This window comes from Vanacampus margaritifer, chromosome 11, assembly GCF_051991255.1.
Source record: "Vanacampus margaritifer isolate UIUO_Vmar chromosome 11, RoL_Vmar_1.0, whole genome shotgun sequence".
Lineage (NCBI taxonomy): Eukaryota > Metazoa > Chordata > Actinopteri > Syngnathiformes > Syngnathidae > Vanacampus > Vanacampus margaritifer.
Window position 1 is genome coordinate 173,833 of NC_135442.1, and position 14,764 is coordinate 188,596.

Here is a 14,764-nt window from a genome sequence, read left to right on the forward strand (position 1 = left end):
TATGTAAATAATGTTGGATTGTTTTCTTCAACAGATGTCCCCAGTGAGCCTCTTAACTGTCACATCAACAAGACTAACAAGGACTGCATGTTTGTGGCCTGGTACAAGCCAGAGAGTGATGGCGGCAGCCCCGTCACAGGTTACTACATTGAGCGCAAAGAAAGAAACAGCCTCCTCTGGGTGAAGGCCAACGACACTGTTGTACGCACCACCGAGTACCCCTGTGCTGGCCTGATTGAGGGCCTGGAGTACACCTTTAGGGTGTCAGCCATCAATCGTGCTGGTCAGGGCAAGCCAAGCAAGAAGACTGATTTTGTAACTGCCAGAACACCCATTGGTGGGTTCCTGATCAACACCTGTGCAATCAAGTATTTAACAAATTCACCTCTGTTCCACTTTCTCATCTACGTCATTGTGTCTCAGATACCCCTGGGAAACCAGAAGTCCTGGATATGACCAAGAACTCCGTAACTCTTGTTTGGGGCCGGCCAAAGAATGACGGTGGCAGCAAGATCATCGGCTACTACGTAGAGGCCATGCGGGTGCCTGGAGACATATGGGTGCGTTGTAACACCGTTTGCCAGAACGTCCCAAGGGAGGAGTACACTGTGACTGGCCTGGAGCGGGACCTGCAGTACCAGTTCAGAGTAATTGCCAAAACAGCTGTCAACATTAGCAAACCCTCGGAGCCCACAGACCCAATACTGGTCTGTGCTGAGAATGGTGAGAGGGACGCACCTGAATGAATTTTTTTTTTCCTTTTAAAAATGTCCAACTAACTTGAAGTTGGGTGATAAACTCGGGTCCTGTCATTTACTACAGTGCCCCCAAGGGTAGAACTTAATGCCAGGATGCAGAAGGGTTTGAAGGTGAAGGCCGGAACCTCAGTTCTCCTGGAGGCCGAGGTGTTTGGTAAACCAATGCCGAAAGTCACGTGGAAAAGAGGTGATGATTGTCTGAGGTCAAGTGAAGGGCAGGTCATCACGCAACAGAGACACCAGTTCAAACTGGAGATGATGTCAGCCACCAAGGAGCACACTGGAGTCTACACCATTCTTGCAGAGAATGCCAGTGGCTCCAAGACCGCTGACATTCATGTTACCATTTTGGGTGAATACTTTTGGGCCCTCTCCAATTTGTGTGTTTGCTTTGATTAGTGACGACCAATGATGTATTTGGAATTTGTGTCTTTGTGCAGATGTGCCTGGTCCACCTGCCAGTTCCAAATACATTGAAGTGTTTGCCAACAGAATGAAGTTATCCTGGGAGCCACCACTGCAGGATGGTGGCGCTCCTGTTACTAACTATATCTTGGACAAGCGTGAGACCAGCCGGGCCACCTGGGCTCAGGTCTCCTCACGGATCAAGGGTGAAAATCTTGAAATAAATGTGGAGAGGCTGATCGAGGGTCATGAGTACCAGTTCCGAATCCGTGCTGAGAACACATGGGGAGTTGGAGACAGTCTCATCACTGCCCCCGTCATTGCCAAGAACCCATTCAGTGAGTGTGGCCTTTACTTGCTGCAAGTACTGGCAGCATAGTTATGTGGATATTGGTCTTTAATTTTGAAGATATTCCCTTTATTCACATACATATCATTTAAATGTCTCAACTAAAAGTGACAATGTATTTACCAGCTGTCCCAGGCCCCTGCGAGGCCCCACTGATTACCAATGTCACCAAGGATGCTATGACAGTGAGCTGGAAGGAGCCCACTGATGATGGGAAGTCCGCCATTCTGGGTTACATGCTCGAGAAGAAGGAAACCAAGGAGATGAACTGGAACAAGACAAACAGGAAGCCCTTAATGGAAAGGACATTTAATGTCACAGGCCTTAGCGAGGGAGTCGAATATGAATTCAGAGTCATTGCTGTTAATGTGGCAGGTCTTGGAAGACCCAGTGAGCCCTCAGAAGCCACCACAGCACAAAATCCCATCAGTGAGTTTCATGACTTCTTAAAGTTGATTTTGTTTATTGGTACTTGTTTCTAACAAGTGGAACAAAATGCACTTCTACAGCTCCTCCTGGCCCTGTGCTGAACCCGTGTGTGAATGACACCACCGACAGTACCCTAAGCCTCAGCTGGAATGTCCCGGCCAACAATGGTGGAAGCCCAATTTTGGGATACCTTGTGGAGTGCAGGAGGACAGACACAGCAGATTGGATCAGATGCAATGTTCCAAGGAACTTGCAGGACACCAGCTACACCATCCAAAACCTCATACACAAGGCTGAGTACCAGTGTCGTATCACTTCTGTCAACAAGGCTGGCTTCAGTGAACCAGTTGAAGTGCCCGGCAAGCACATTGCAAAAGACATCATGGGTAGGTTTTCTTCTATACAATGTTCTTTCATTCATGTGTGTAGAAGTGATAACGGATCATAACAAGTTCATGTGGACTGTGCAGTTTTTTAGAATTGGAACCAGAGGTACCGGTAACACCTTACAATTTCCAGACCGGCAGTTAGACTATAGTTCCGACACTACGTTCCTGGTTAGTAAGGATTTGTTGAACGATTGATTAAATGTCCTGGTTTCAATCAAACTTCACAAGGAGTGGCTAAGCTTAGCTTCTGCTGCTCTTTGTCGCTTCTAGTCTGTTCCGTGCGAGAATACTGCCATTAATGCTGTTTCAAAGAGCGATATGTCACACAGAGACAGTCAACTAGGTGTAGGTTCACTAAGTGCAGTAAAAAAAAATAAAAAGAAGAGAAGAGAAAAAATGAATGGCAATTTTTAAATAGAGGTTTCTTGTCCTTGGTCAAAAAAAGGACTAAGGAGTAAAAATTAAACACATGGAAAAGAATACAAGATATAATCTGTGGAACAAACATATAGACTACGTATACTAGAAACAAGAAATACAAATAATAATAAGACATTTTCACGTAGTCTGAGACTGGCTCTCGCTGACCAATAAGCGCTTCCCCTCAATCAATAAGGGTGAAGGCTAGCTTCCAATAAAGTAACGGCAAAACCGCTTGTCATTTTCATGTTGCTTGCAGCTGCCGAATGTAACGAATAAAGTCACTTGTAATCTGATTTGGTTACTTTCAGAAATCAGTCATCAGTAAAGTAACAGCTACTTTGAATATCAAATAATCCGTTAAGTAACTTAGGTGACTCTTTCCAGGCCTAAATACTGATTGTAACATTATGTCAATAACGTTACTCGGCCAGCACATTTCCATCTAACATGGTAACATCTCTCACCCCTCGCGCCATTGCCATTCTTGTTCACAGCTTAATTAGCTCCCGCATTGACTACTGTAATTCACTCCTGTATGGCCTCCCCAATAAATACCTTCATAAACTTCAAAACTCCTCCCATCACATCACGCCCATCCTTCACTCCACCACCTCCACTGGCTGGCTCCCCATTAAACTATGACTTCATTGCATACTTTCAAAGCTCCACATATCCTTGCTCCACATGACATATCTGACCTCCTTCACATTGCTAGCCCTGCTGGTTCATGCTCCTCCTCATCCACCGCCCAACTCCATGTTCCGTGTTGGCCTTGCCACAATGGGATGCGGTCACTCTGCTACCAAGCTCTGGACCTCCCTCCCTCCTGAACTTCATGCCACCGAATCCTTCCCACTGTTCAAAACTAAACTTAAAACCTTCCTGTTCAGGCTTTTCTATTCCACCCATCTGTAACGATCTCAACCATTTCATTTACATGATCTATTTTTACCTTGTTTGATTGATTTTACTTGGTTTTGTGTTTTTTTTTAAGAGTGACCTGAAAGGCACTTCAAATAAAATGTATTATTATTATTATTATTATTATTATGATTACATAAATGAAAGTGTGTTAAACAGTGGAAATGATGTCATGGCTTTTGGAAGTTAGTGGGAATACCATTTGATGATCTCCTAGTACCCCCCGAGGCGGATCTGAGTGCTCAGCTGAAGGAGGGCCTGGAGCTGCGAGCTGGTAGCACCATGAAGCTTCATGCCACAATCAAGGGTCACCCCACGCCCAAGGTCATCTGGGCAAAGATGAACAGCAACATCAAGGACCGTCAAGGCATCATCATTAAGTCCACAAAAAGTGACACCACTGTCGTGGTGGAGAATGTCAACAGATACGATGCAGGCAAATACGTTCTTAACCTGGAGAGTGTGGCTGGCATGAAGATGTACACCATCATTGTCAAGGTTCTTGGTAAGAAAGCGTTTCTCCTTGATCTCAGTGTCATTGTAAAATCAGCAGTCAAAGCACAATGATTTAAAAAAATATATATATGAAAATTTGAAAAAGACCCTCACTTTCTTTTTTCTTTCTTTTTTTTTTTTAGACACTCCCGGGCCACCAATTAACCTGGTGGTGAAAGAGACCACAAAGGACAATGCCTCCATCTACTGGGACCCTCCTCTCCTAGACGGTGGCTATGAAGTCACCCACTATATCGTGGAGAAGCGTGACTCTGAGAGGAAGGCCTGGTCTACGGTCTCTAACAACTCTACCAAGACGTCTTTGAAGGTGTCAGACTTGAATGCCGGACGATCTTACTACTTCAGAGTGTCAGCCGTCAATCAGCTTGGTGCTGGAGAGTGCTGCGAGACCCCTGACTCGGTCAGAGCCTCTGGTGGGTGTGATGAGAACATTTCCCGCTTCTTTATTCCCTTTCATTTCACTGCCCACTGCTCACCGTTCCTTTTCTACTCATACAGAGGAGCCTGGTCCTGTAATGGACTTCAAGACATTGCTGGTTACCAAGGACTCTTGTACTCTCAGCTGGAAGAAACCTCTGACTGATGGTGGTAGCCGCATTATCTGCTATGTGCTTGGAGTTCTCAATGGTGACGACAAGTACAAGGAGTTGATGAGGTCCAAGAACATGCAGTACAGCGCCAAAGATCTGGTAGAGGGTAAAGAGTACAAATACAGTGTCAAAGCTGTAAATGACACTGGGGAGAGTGCTGCCAAGGAGCTGACAGTAGTTGCCAAGGACCAACTCAGTAAGCAGAAATATTCACATGGGATTATTGTTCCTGTGGTTCCCTTATCAACACTCCTTGCTTGGATTTGTGTCTTGTGATTCTCATGTGTTGTGACACTCGTTTTCACAGTTCACCCCACTTGTGACTTGAGGGAGCTTCCTGACATGTGTTACGTTGCCAAAGAGGGCAGTACAGTGCGTCTGAAGATTCCAATCATGGGCAAACCAACACCCAAGGTGACCTGGAAAAAGGGAGAGGATGAAGACTTGACAGACACTGGACGTATTTGTGCAGAATCCTCTGTAGTCAACACCACTCTACTGATCAGGGATTGCCAGAGGAGTGATGCTTCAAAATACACAATCACCCTGAGGAATAGTGCTGGCAGCAAAGAGTCCACAATTTTCATCAGGTTGCAATCAGATGCCTTCATGGATGCATTGTCCTGCTTTTGTGGTCTTTCTGTCCGATGACAACCACATTTTTCTTTCAGGGTGGTGGGAAAGCCTGGCATCCCTGTAGGACCTATTAAGTTCAAGGACATAACTGCTGATGGTGCCACATTGAAGTGGGCGGCACCAAAAGATGACGGTGGCTCAGACATCACAAACTACATTCTAGAGAAGAGGGACTCTATCACCAATATGTGGGTGACTGTTTCTTCCACGGTAGACAAGAACACCATGCGGGTAACTGGTCTCCACGAAGGCACAGAATATATTTTCAGAGTCTGTGCTGAGAACAAGTATGGCGTTGGAGAGGGGCTTAAGTCTGAGCCTATGATTGCAAAACATCCATTCAGTAAGTGTCAGCAAGCAACGTGTCCTTTTGGGGTTTTTTTTGTCCTGAACATCAACTTTCACCTGCCTAATTGCAACGTCTGTGCTTTTCTACAGATGTTCCCGACGCGCCTGCTTCACCTCAGGTCATGAGTATGCGCCATGACTCTGCTTACCTTGCCTGGTCGGACCCCAGGAAGACCGGAGGCTCTCCCATCACAGGTACGGTCGTGAGTGAGCGAAGTACATGCTACTATTTGCAAGTCATCACATTTATGAAGACTGTCTCCCTAACCACAAAAACAATGCACAGGCTATCACGTGGAGTTCAAGGAGAGGAATAGTTTGTTGTGGAAGAGGTCCAGCCCGACTGCCTTGCGAATGAAGGAACACAAGGTGACCGGGCTGACTGAAGGCCTTGAGTACCAGTTCAGGGTAATGGCAATTAACTTGGCTGGCATTGGCAGACCAAGTCCTCCCACTGATCCACAAGTTGCCCTTGATCCAATTGGTAAGTGTGTCAAACGTGAGGAGCAATGAAATTTAGCACTGGCAATGTTGGTTTTGCTCCATGAATGATCCTGTTTGTGTTCAGATGCTCCCGGCAAACCAGACGTAATCAGCGTCACCAGAAGCACCGTGACTCTTCAGTGGGCTGAGCCACAGTTTGACGGTGGCCACAAGTTGACTGGTTACATAGTGGAGAGGCGTGACCTTCCTTCTAAGATCTGGGTGAAGGCCAACAGTGTGAACGTTGTGGAACCCGCATACACAGTCACTGATCTCCAGGAGGGCTGCAAATATGAGTTCAGGATACGAGCAAAGAATGCAGCCGGTGCCCTTAGTCCGCCGTCCGACCAGACAGATACTATTATCTGCGTCGATGAATACGGTGATTTGGTTTGATTCAATTGGCACACTTGCTTCCTGAGTCAAAGGGGTGTGGTTTGTAATCCCGTTTCTTTTCTTTTTCCAAAAGCTTCACCAACCATTATCATTGATGCTCAGGTGATGGAGGCCGGTGTGACCGTCAGAGCTGGGGAGACCATAGTGGTGACTGCCACAAGTATTCTTGGAAAGCCCGCCCCGACCTCTTGCTGGTCTAAAGGGGGGAAGTACTTGAAGCCCTCAGACATCGTTAATATTGAAGCCACTGCATCCTCCTCCACTCTGTCAATAAAATACGCCACTAGGAAGGACACCGGGGATTACGTCATCACAGCAAGCAATCCATTTGGCGTGAAGGAGGAAACGGTTAAGGTGAAAGTGCTGGATGTTCCCGCGGCTCCTGGTCTCATCGAATGCAGCGGCGTCTCATCCGAGAAGGTCACCCTGACCTGGGCACCTTCTCCCGAGGACGGAGGGACTCCCATCAAGTACTACACACTAGAGAAGAGGGAAACCAGTCGCCTTCTCTGGACAATTCTGGAAGAGAAGGTCATTGACTGTCATTACGTGGCCACCAAACTCATCCAGGACAACGAGTATATCTTCAGAGTGTCAGCTGTGAACCAGTATGGCAACAGTGAGCCAGCTCACTCTCAGCCTGTCAAGATGGTCGATAGATTTGGTATGTATCAGTTCAGCCAACTGAGAGCATTCTATGTACTGTATTGAGGGTGTATTAAGAGCATAAAAGTCCTTTAATCCGCTTGTTTGGTCCGGACCAAAAGCGGACTGTGCTTTTTGCAAGTGGACTATATTGCATAATCACGCCGCTGTTTCTAATTTTGGAACCCGTCGTCGATTGCGTGCAGCGTTGCGCCCCGCGTGCCCCGCCCCCACTACAACATGCTGACAGCAGCGTGCCTAAACAGAATCTGATTGATTATGAATGAATAAAGCGCAATATCCACTAATGCAGGTCTGAATACACCCTTAGTTATAGTCAAACTAAACATGATGTGCTTTTTATCCTTATGACCTTTATGTTTGTAGGTCCTCCTGGTCCACCATCGAAACCAGAAGTAGAAAAAGTTGATGGGCACTCAGCTACGGTGACATGGAGAAGACCCACTGAAGATGGTGGAAGTGATATCATTGGTTATTGTGTTGAGAAGAAGGAGAAAAAGGCAATGAGGTGGATGAGGGCCTCCAAAAAAACCATTGTCGAGCTCAGCTACGTCGTCACTGGACTGACTGAAGGCTTACAGTACGAGTTCCGTGTTCTTGCTGAGAACAGAGCTGGCTTTGGAGAACCAAGTGAACCGTCTATGCCAGTCACAACAATCATTGCTACTTGTGAGTAAAAATAATCCCCCCCCCCCCAAAAAAAAGAAGCCTATGAAAATGATATATTAATATATAGTGACGTGTGTGTGGTAAAAGCAGACTTTATGGCTTTTTGGCAGATGTTCCTGGACCTCCAGTAAATCCAAGGGTTACAGACACTACCAAAACCACTGCCACTCTTAACTGGGGAAAACCACTGGATAATGGTGGGCTGGATGTCACTGGCTATGTGATCGAGCACAGAAAAGAAGGAACAGAAGAGTGGAATAAGGACACACCCTCGTCTATGCTTAGAATCACCGAGTTTGTCGTTCCAGGGCTGGAAAACACTAGCAAATACCACTTCAGAATTAGTGCAGTAAATCCTAATGGCACAGGTGAACCTGCTCAAACTGAGGAACTGGTTGAAGTAGTGGAGCGTGCAGCTGAACCTGATTTGGAGTTGGACATCGAGCTGAGGAAAACTCTTGTTGTCAGAGCCGGTTGTTCCATTCGCCTCTTTGTGCCCATCAAGGGGCGTCCTACGCCGACAGTAACATGGACCAAAGAGGGCGGTCCTGTGCCTCGTGCCGTCATTGACAGCACAGAGTCATTTACAATGCTGCTCATTCCCGAAAGCGCACGAATCGATGGCGGTAAATACGAGCTTACCCTCGAAAATGCTGCTGGGAAAAAGACAGCAAATATTCATGTGAGGGTTCTCGATTCACCCGGGCCACCTCTCAACCTAAAGCCAGTCCAAATAGATAAAGAATCAATTGTCCTTCGGTGGGAGATGCCTCTCATCGATGGTGGTGCCAAGATCACAAATTACATTATTGAGAAGAGAGAATCAACACGCAAGGCTTTTGCCACCGTTGTTACAAACTGTCCAACAACTTCAGCCAAGATCGGTGATCTGGGCGAAGGCTGCGAGTACTACTTCAGGGTGTCTGCTGAGAACGAATTTGGTGTTGGTGAAGCAGTTGAAACTCCAGAACCTATCCGTGCCTCCCAGGCACCAAGTCCTCCCGAAAGCATAATCCCAACTGATATCACCAAGAACAGTGTGAGCCTGGCTTGGACCAAACCCAAGCATGATGGTGGAAGCAGGCTGACGGGATATGTCCTTGAAGCCCAGAAGAGAGGAACTGATCAATGGGCCCATGTAACAAGCCTCAAGAACATGGACTTCACTGTGAAGAATCTCAATGAGAATGAAGAATACACCTTCCGTGTGATGGCAGTCAACCACTCGGGAAGAAGTGGTCCACGCGAGAGCAAGCCTATTGTTGTCAAGGATTCCACCTCCCTGCCAGAGTTTGATCTGCGTGGTGTATGTCAGTCTACTGTCATTGCTAAAGCCGGAGACGACATCAAGGTTGAAATTCCTGTGATGGGACGCCCCCGACCGGTGGTCACATGGCAGAAGGATGGAACTGCCTTGAAGCTCACCCAGAGGACTAACGTGGAGACGACTCCTGCGACTGTTATCCTCACCATCAATGAATGCACCAGAGCAGACAGCGGAGTGTACACCATGACCGGAAAAAACATTGTTGGTTCTGTGACCAACAACATCTTTGTCAGAGTGCACGATGTACCAGGGCCACCCAAAGGACCGATTACAATTACTGAAATCTCGCGCACCTACTGTATTTTTGCATGGGAGGCTCCAGAGAACGATGGGGGTGTTCCAATTAACAATTACGTGGTTGAGATCAGAGATACCACCACCCAGACCTGGACAGAGCTAACTTCCACGGCCATTCGCACCATGTTTAAAGCCACACGTTTAACGACTGGCTCGGAGTACCAGTTCAGAGTCAAGGCAAAGAACCGATATGGCGTAGGACCTCCCATAACCTCGGAGTCAGTAGTGGCTGCATATCCATTCAAAGTTCCAGGGCCGCCTGGTACACCCTATGTTGTGGCGTTCACCAAAGACTCCATAACAATTGGCTGGAATGAGCCTGTGTCTGATGGTGGAAATGAAGTCATTGGATACCACGTCGAGAGAAAAGAACGAAGTAGCATCATGTGGCAAAAGATCAGCACGGGTCTTGTGAAAGGAAATGTGCTGAAATCTAGCGGGCTTGAAGATGGAGCCGCCTATGAGTTCCGCGTTACGGCAGAAAACATGGCTGGAATCGGAAAGCCCAGCAAAGCTTCCGAAGCAATAATGGCCTTGGACCCTGTGGATCCCCCAGGTCAGCCTGTGCCTGTTTTTGTTACAAAAAATGTCATCACCATTAAGTGGTCAAAGCCCGAGTATGATGGCGGATTCAAAATCACTGGCTACATGGTGGAGAAGAGAGAACTCCCTGCTGGTCGATGGATCAGAGCAAACTTCAATAACATCATCGAGACAACATTCACCGTGAGCGGCTTGACTCAAGATGTATCTTATGAGTTCCGTGTCATGGCAAGAAACTCTGCAGGAGCTGTGAGTGCACCATCTGACCCCTCGGACCCCATTGCATGCAAGGATAGCATCATTGAGCCGCGCATCATGGTGGATGCCATCTTTAAGGACGTGCTTCTGCTGAAGGCAGGAGAGTCCTTCAAGCTTGAAGCTGACATTGCGGGTCAACCAACCCCATCCATGGTTTGGACAAAGAATGAGAAAGAGGTTGAGAACACTTTGAAACTGGACGTTAAGGTCAATGAACTGACAACTACACTAAGCAACAAAGACTCCATCAGATCTGATGGAGGAGAATTTGTTTTGACTGCCACCAATGTTGGGGGCTTCTCCAAGCACATCTTTAGAGTGAAAGTACTGGATAGACCCGGCCCACCTGTTGGACCTCTTGCGGTGTCAAATGTCACAGCTGACAATTGTTTACTGAAATGGGCCCCACCTCTAGATGACGGTGGTGCCAAGATTGAAGGATACATCATTGAGAAGCGGGAATCAAGCAGACTCGTTTGGACCAATGTTGCTTCAGACCTGCAGGTTACCGAATATAAGGTGACTAAGCTTCTCAAAGGAAATGAGTACATCTGCAGAGTTATGGCGGTCAACAAATATGGAAATGGTGAACCTCTTGATTCAGAGCCCATTATTGCTGATAATCCATACAAGGTTCCGGATGTGCCTGAGAATCCTGAGGTCACCGCTGTCACCAAGGATTCAATGGTCGTTATGTGGCAGGTGCCAAAGAGTGATGGTGGAACACCAATCACAAACTACAACATTGAAAGGAAAGACCGGGTAGGCCTCCGCTGGGTCAAGTGCAACAAGAGGAAAGTCAAAGATCTGCAATTCAAGGCATCAGGTCTTGTTGTTGGACATGAATATGAATTCAGGATCATTGCGGAGAATTCTGCTGGTCTCAGTGCACCAAGCCTCTCCAGTCCATTCTATAAGGCCAGCGACGCATTGTACAAGCCAGGCCCTCCATGCAACCCCAGAATCCTGGACACGACCAAGTCATCTATTACTGTGGCCTGGAACAAACCGGCCTATGACGGAGGCTCTGACATCACTGGTTATATTGTTGAGCACTGCATCCCATCTGAAAAGGAGGAGGAGGAGGAGTGGACAATTGTGACCCCCAAAGAAGGCCTACTTGCTACCTCGTTCACAATTGTCAATCTGACGGAGGGTCAGGAGTATAAAATCAACATCTCTGCTATTAATGGCGAAGGAATTGGCGAGCCTACACCCATACCTGGCAACGCCAAGGCTGAGGACAGGCTCCTGCCCCCAGAGCTTGATTTGGACGCAGAACTCTGCAAGGTGGTCACTCTGCGAGCTTGCTGCACACTTAGACTGTTTGTTCCTATCAGAGGCAGACCTGCTCCCCAGGCTAAGTGGACCAAGGAGGACGATGAACCTGTCGAGAGAGCCACTATTGACACCACAACATCATACACATCCCTTGTCATTGGAAATGTCAACAGATTTGACACCGGAAAGTATAACCTCACAGTTGAGAACAGTTCTGGCTCTAAGACAGCGACAGTCCAAGTCAGGGTACTCGACACTCCAAGTTCTCCACAGAATCTGAAAATTGCCGGTGTAACAAATCAGTCTGTCACTCTAACTTGGGATCCACCAGCAAACGATGGTGGAGTTAAGATTAAAAACTACATTGTTGAAAAGCGTGAGTCCACAAGAAAGGCTTACGCCACAGTCAGCACCATGTGCCATCACACTGCCTTCATTGTCGAGCAGCTCCTCGAAGGATGCAACTATTACTTCAGGGTTTTGGCAGAGAACGAATATGGCATTGGCCTGCCCATTGAGACTGGTGAATCGATTAAAGTGTCTGAGAAACCCCAACCTCCTGGCAAAATCAGTCTAAAAGACGTTACTAAGAATAGTGTCACACTCGCGTGGGAGAAGCCAGAGCATGATGGTGGAAGTAGAGTCGGCTGTTACGTTGTGGAAGTCCAACCTAAAGGTGTAGATAAATGGACACAGGCTGTGATCGTAAAAGAAACAGAAGCTACCGTTGGCGGCCTCAACGCAGGTGAAGAATACATGTTCCGTGTCGCAGCAAGAAACGAGAAGGGAACGAGTGACCCTCGTCAAATAGGCGTGCCTGTTATTGTGAAAGATCTTGTCATTTCGCCCGCTGTCAAAATGTTGTTCAACACATACAGTGTGTTGGCAGGGGAAGACCTGACAGTCGAGGTTCAGTATGTCGCCCGTCCCAAAGCAGCTGTCTCCTGGCTCAAAGATGGGCAGCCTCTTAAGAGAACAACCAGAGTGAACTTTGGTGCAACGGAAGCAATGTTGAACCTCAGCATAAAAGAGGCTTCCAAAGATGACTTTGGCCAATATCACGTTACAGTTGGCAACACAGCGGGGGAGGCAACGGCAGACATCAGCATTGTTGTACTCGACAAACCTGGTCAGCCAGGTGGTCCGGTTAAGGTTGAAGAGGTCACTTCTGACAGTGTGAGCATTTCCTGGAACCCACCAGAGTATGACGGCGGATGCCCAATCAAAAATTACATTGTGGAAAAGAGAGACACGTCCACAACTACCTGGATGATTGTGTCGCCAAAACTTGCAAGGACCAAAGTCAAAGCAGGCCGATTGAAGACTGGCTCAGAATATCAATTTAGAATCACAGCGGAAAACAGATATGGGAAAGGCCCGGCTCTTCAATCAGAGTCTATTGTAGCTCAGTATCCATACAAGCTTCCAGGACCACCAGGAACACCCTCCATTGCCGCATGCACAAAGGACAGCATGGTGGTGGCATGGAATGAACCTGTGAATGATGGAGGCAGTGCCATCTTGGGCTACCATCTGGAGCGCAAGGAAAGAACCAGCATCCTCTGGGTCAAACTGAACAAATCTCTTATTAAAGACCAAACCTTCAAGACCACGGGCCTAGAACCAGGAATGGAATATGAGTACAGAGTTTATGCTGAAAACATTGTGGGCACTGGCAAAGTCAGCAAAGTGTCCGAAGGTCACATCGCCAGAGATCCTTGTGACCCTCCAGGTACACCTGAGGCAACCAGGATTACGAGGGATTCGGTTCACATCACTTGGACAAAGCCAGAGTACGATGGTGGTGCCAAAATTACAGGCTACACGGTGGAAAAGAAGGAGCTCCCCGAAGGTCGTTGGTTGAAGGCTAACTTCACTAATGTCATAGAGACCGAATACGCTGCAACTGGACTCGTGCAGGATAAACAGTACGAGTTCCGCGTTATTGCGAGAAATGCTTCTGGTGTCTTCAGTCTCCCGTCATACAGCACTGGCCCCATCACCGCCAGGGATGAGATTGAGCCCCCTCGTATCAGCATTGACCCCGAGTACACGCAGACCATTGTGGTAAGAGCAGGAGACAATTTCAAGATTGATGCAGACGTCCATGGCAAGCCATTGCCCTCCGTCACTTGGCTGAAAGGAGAGCAGGAGTTGGGAAACACCATCCACAGAGAGATTAAGAACACAGCCACCCATGCCTGTGTCACTGTTAGGGAAGCTAAACTTTCTGACGGAGGTGCCTATACTCTGCTGCTGAAAAATCCAGGAGGAGAAAAGGCTTTACAGGTCAATGTGGTCGTTCTGGATAAACCTGGAGAACCACAAGGACCTCTTACTGTAACAGGTGTAACAAAAGACCAATGCTGTCTTTCATGGCGAGCACCGATACAAGACGGCGGTAGCAAAATATCTCACTACATCGTGGAGAGGAGGGAAACCAGTAGACTGGTCTGGACTATTGTGGATCAAAAAGTGCCAAACACCAGCCACAAGGTGACAAAGCTCCTGGAAGGCAATGAGTACATCTTCAGAGTCCACGCTGTAAATGAGTTTGGTAGTAGTGCACCGCTTGCATCCGAGCCGGTCATAATTAAAGATCCTTACACAACCCCTGGATCACCCAAAGGCTTGGAGATCACAGATGTTAAAAAGGATTCAATGGTGCTCACGTGGGAGGCTCCCACTGAGAATGGAGGCAGTCCTATCACCACATATATCATTGAAAAGCATGACAAAGAAGGTGTACGGTGGACGAGATGCAACAGGCAAGCCGTGTTAGACTTGACTTTCAAGGTCACAGGTCTCCTGGAAAGGCACAGTTATGAATTCAGGCTTGCAGCAGAGAACTCTGTGGGTGTTGGTGAGCCTACTTCTCCAACAGTATACTACAAAGCCCTCGACCCTGTCTTCAGGCCTGGTCCGCCACAGAACCCGAGAGTTACAGACACAACCAGATCTTCAGTATTTTTGTCATGGAGCAAGCCTATCTGTGACGGAGGCTCAGAGATCCAGGGATACATCATCGAGTGCTGCACTTCCACCCAGCAAGTCGTAGCTGGTGAAGCGCAGATTGAAGC

General features: G+C 47.6%; 1 protein-coding gene across 1 annotated transcript in view; it reads left to right on the forward strand.

Moving 5' to 3' along the window:
* Window positions 1-14,764, forward strand: part of ttn.1 (titin, tandem duplicate 1) — a 137,152-nt gene that overhangs the window by 85,085 nt on the left and 37,303 nt on the right. The window contains exons 135-151 of the mRNA XM_077579404.1: window positions 35-337; window positions 424-723; window positions 823-1,110; window positions 1,199-1,501; window positions 1,639-1,941; window positions 2,022-2,327; window positions 3,892-4,179; window positions 4,313-4,603; window positions 4,689-4,976; window positions 5,088-5,370; window positions 5,452-5,759; window positions 5,855-5,959; window positions 6,051-6,248; window positions 6,333-6,629; window positions 6,717-7,307; window positions 7,676-7,978; window positions 8,089-14,745. Of these exons, the coding sequence (XP_077435530.1) occupies window positions 35-337; window positions 424-723; window positions 823-1,110; window positions 1,199-1,501; window positions 1,639-1,941; window positions 2,022-2,327; window positions 3,892-4,179; window positions 4,313-4,603; window positions 4,689-4,976; window positions 5,088-5,370; window positions 5,452-5,759; window positions 5,855-5,959; window positions 6,051-6,248; window positions 6,333-6,629; window positions 6,717-7,307; window positions 7,676-7,978; window positions 8,089-14,745 (11,412 nt within the window). The remainder of the gene's footprint in view (window positions 1-34; window positions 338-423; window positions 724-822; window positions 1,111-1,198; window positions 1,502-1,638; window positions 1,942-2,021; window positions 2,328-3,891; window positions 4,180-4,312; window positions 4,604-4,688; window positions 4,977-5,087; window positions 5,371-5,451; window positions 5,760-5,854; window positions 5,960-6,050; window positions 6,249-6,332; window positions 6,630-6,716; window positions 7,308-7,675; window positions 7,979-8,088; window positions 14,746-14,764) is intronic.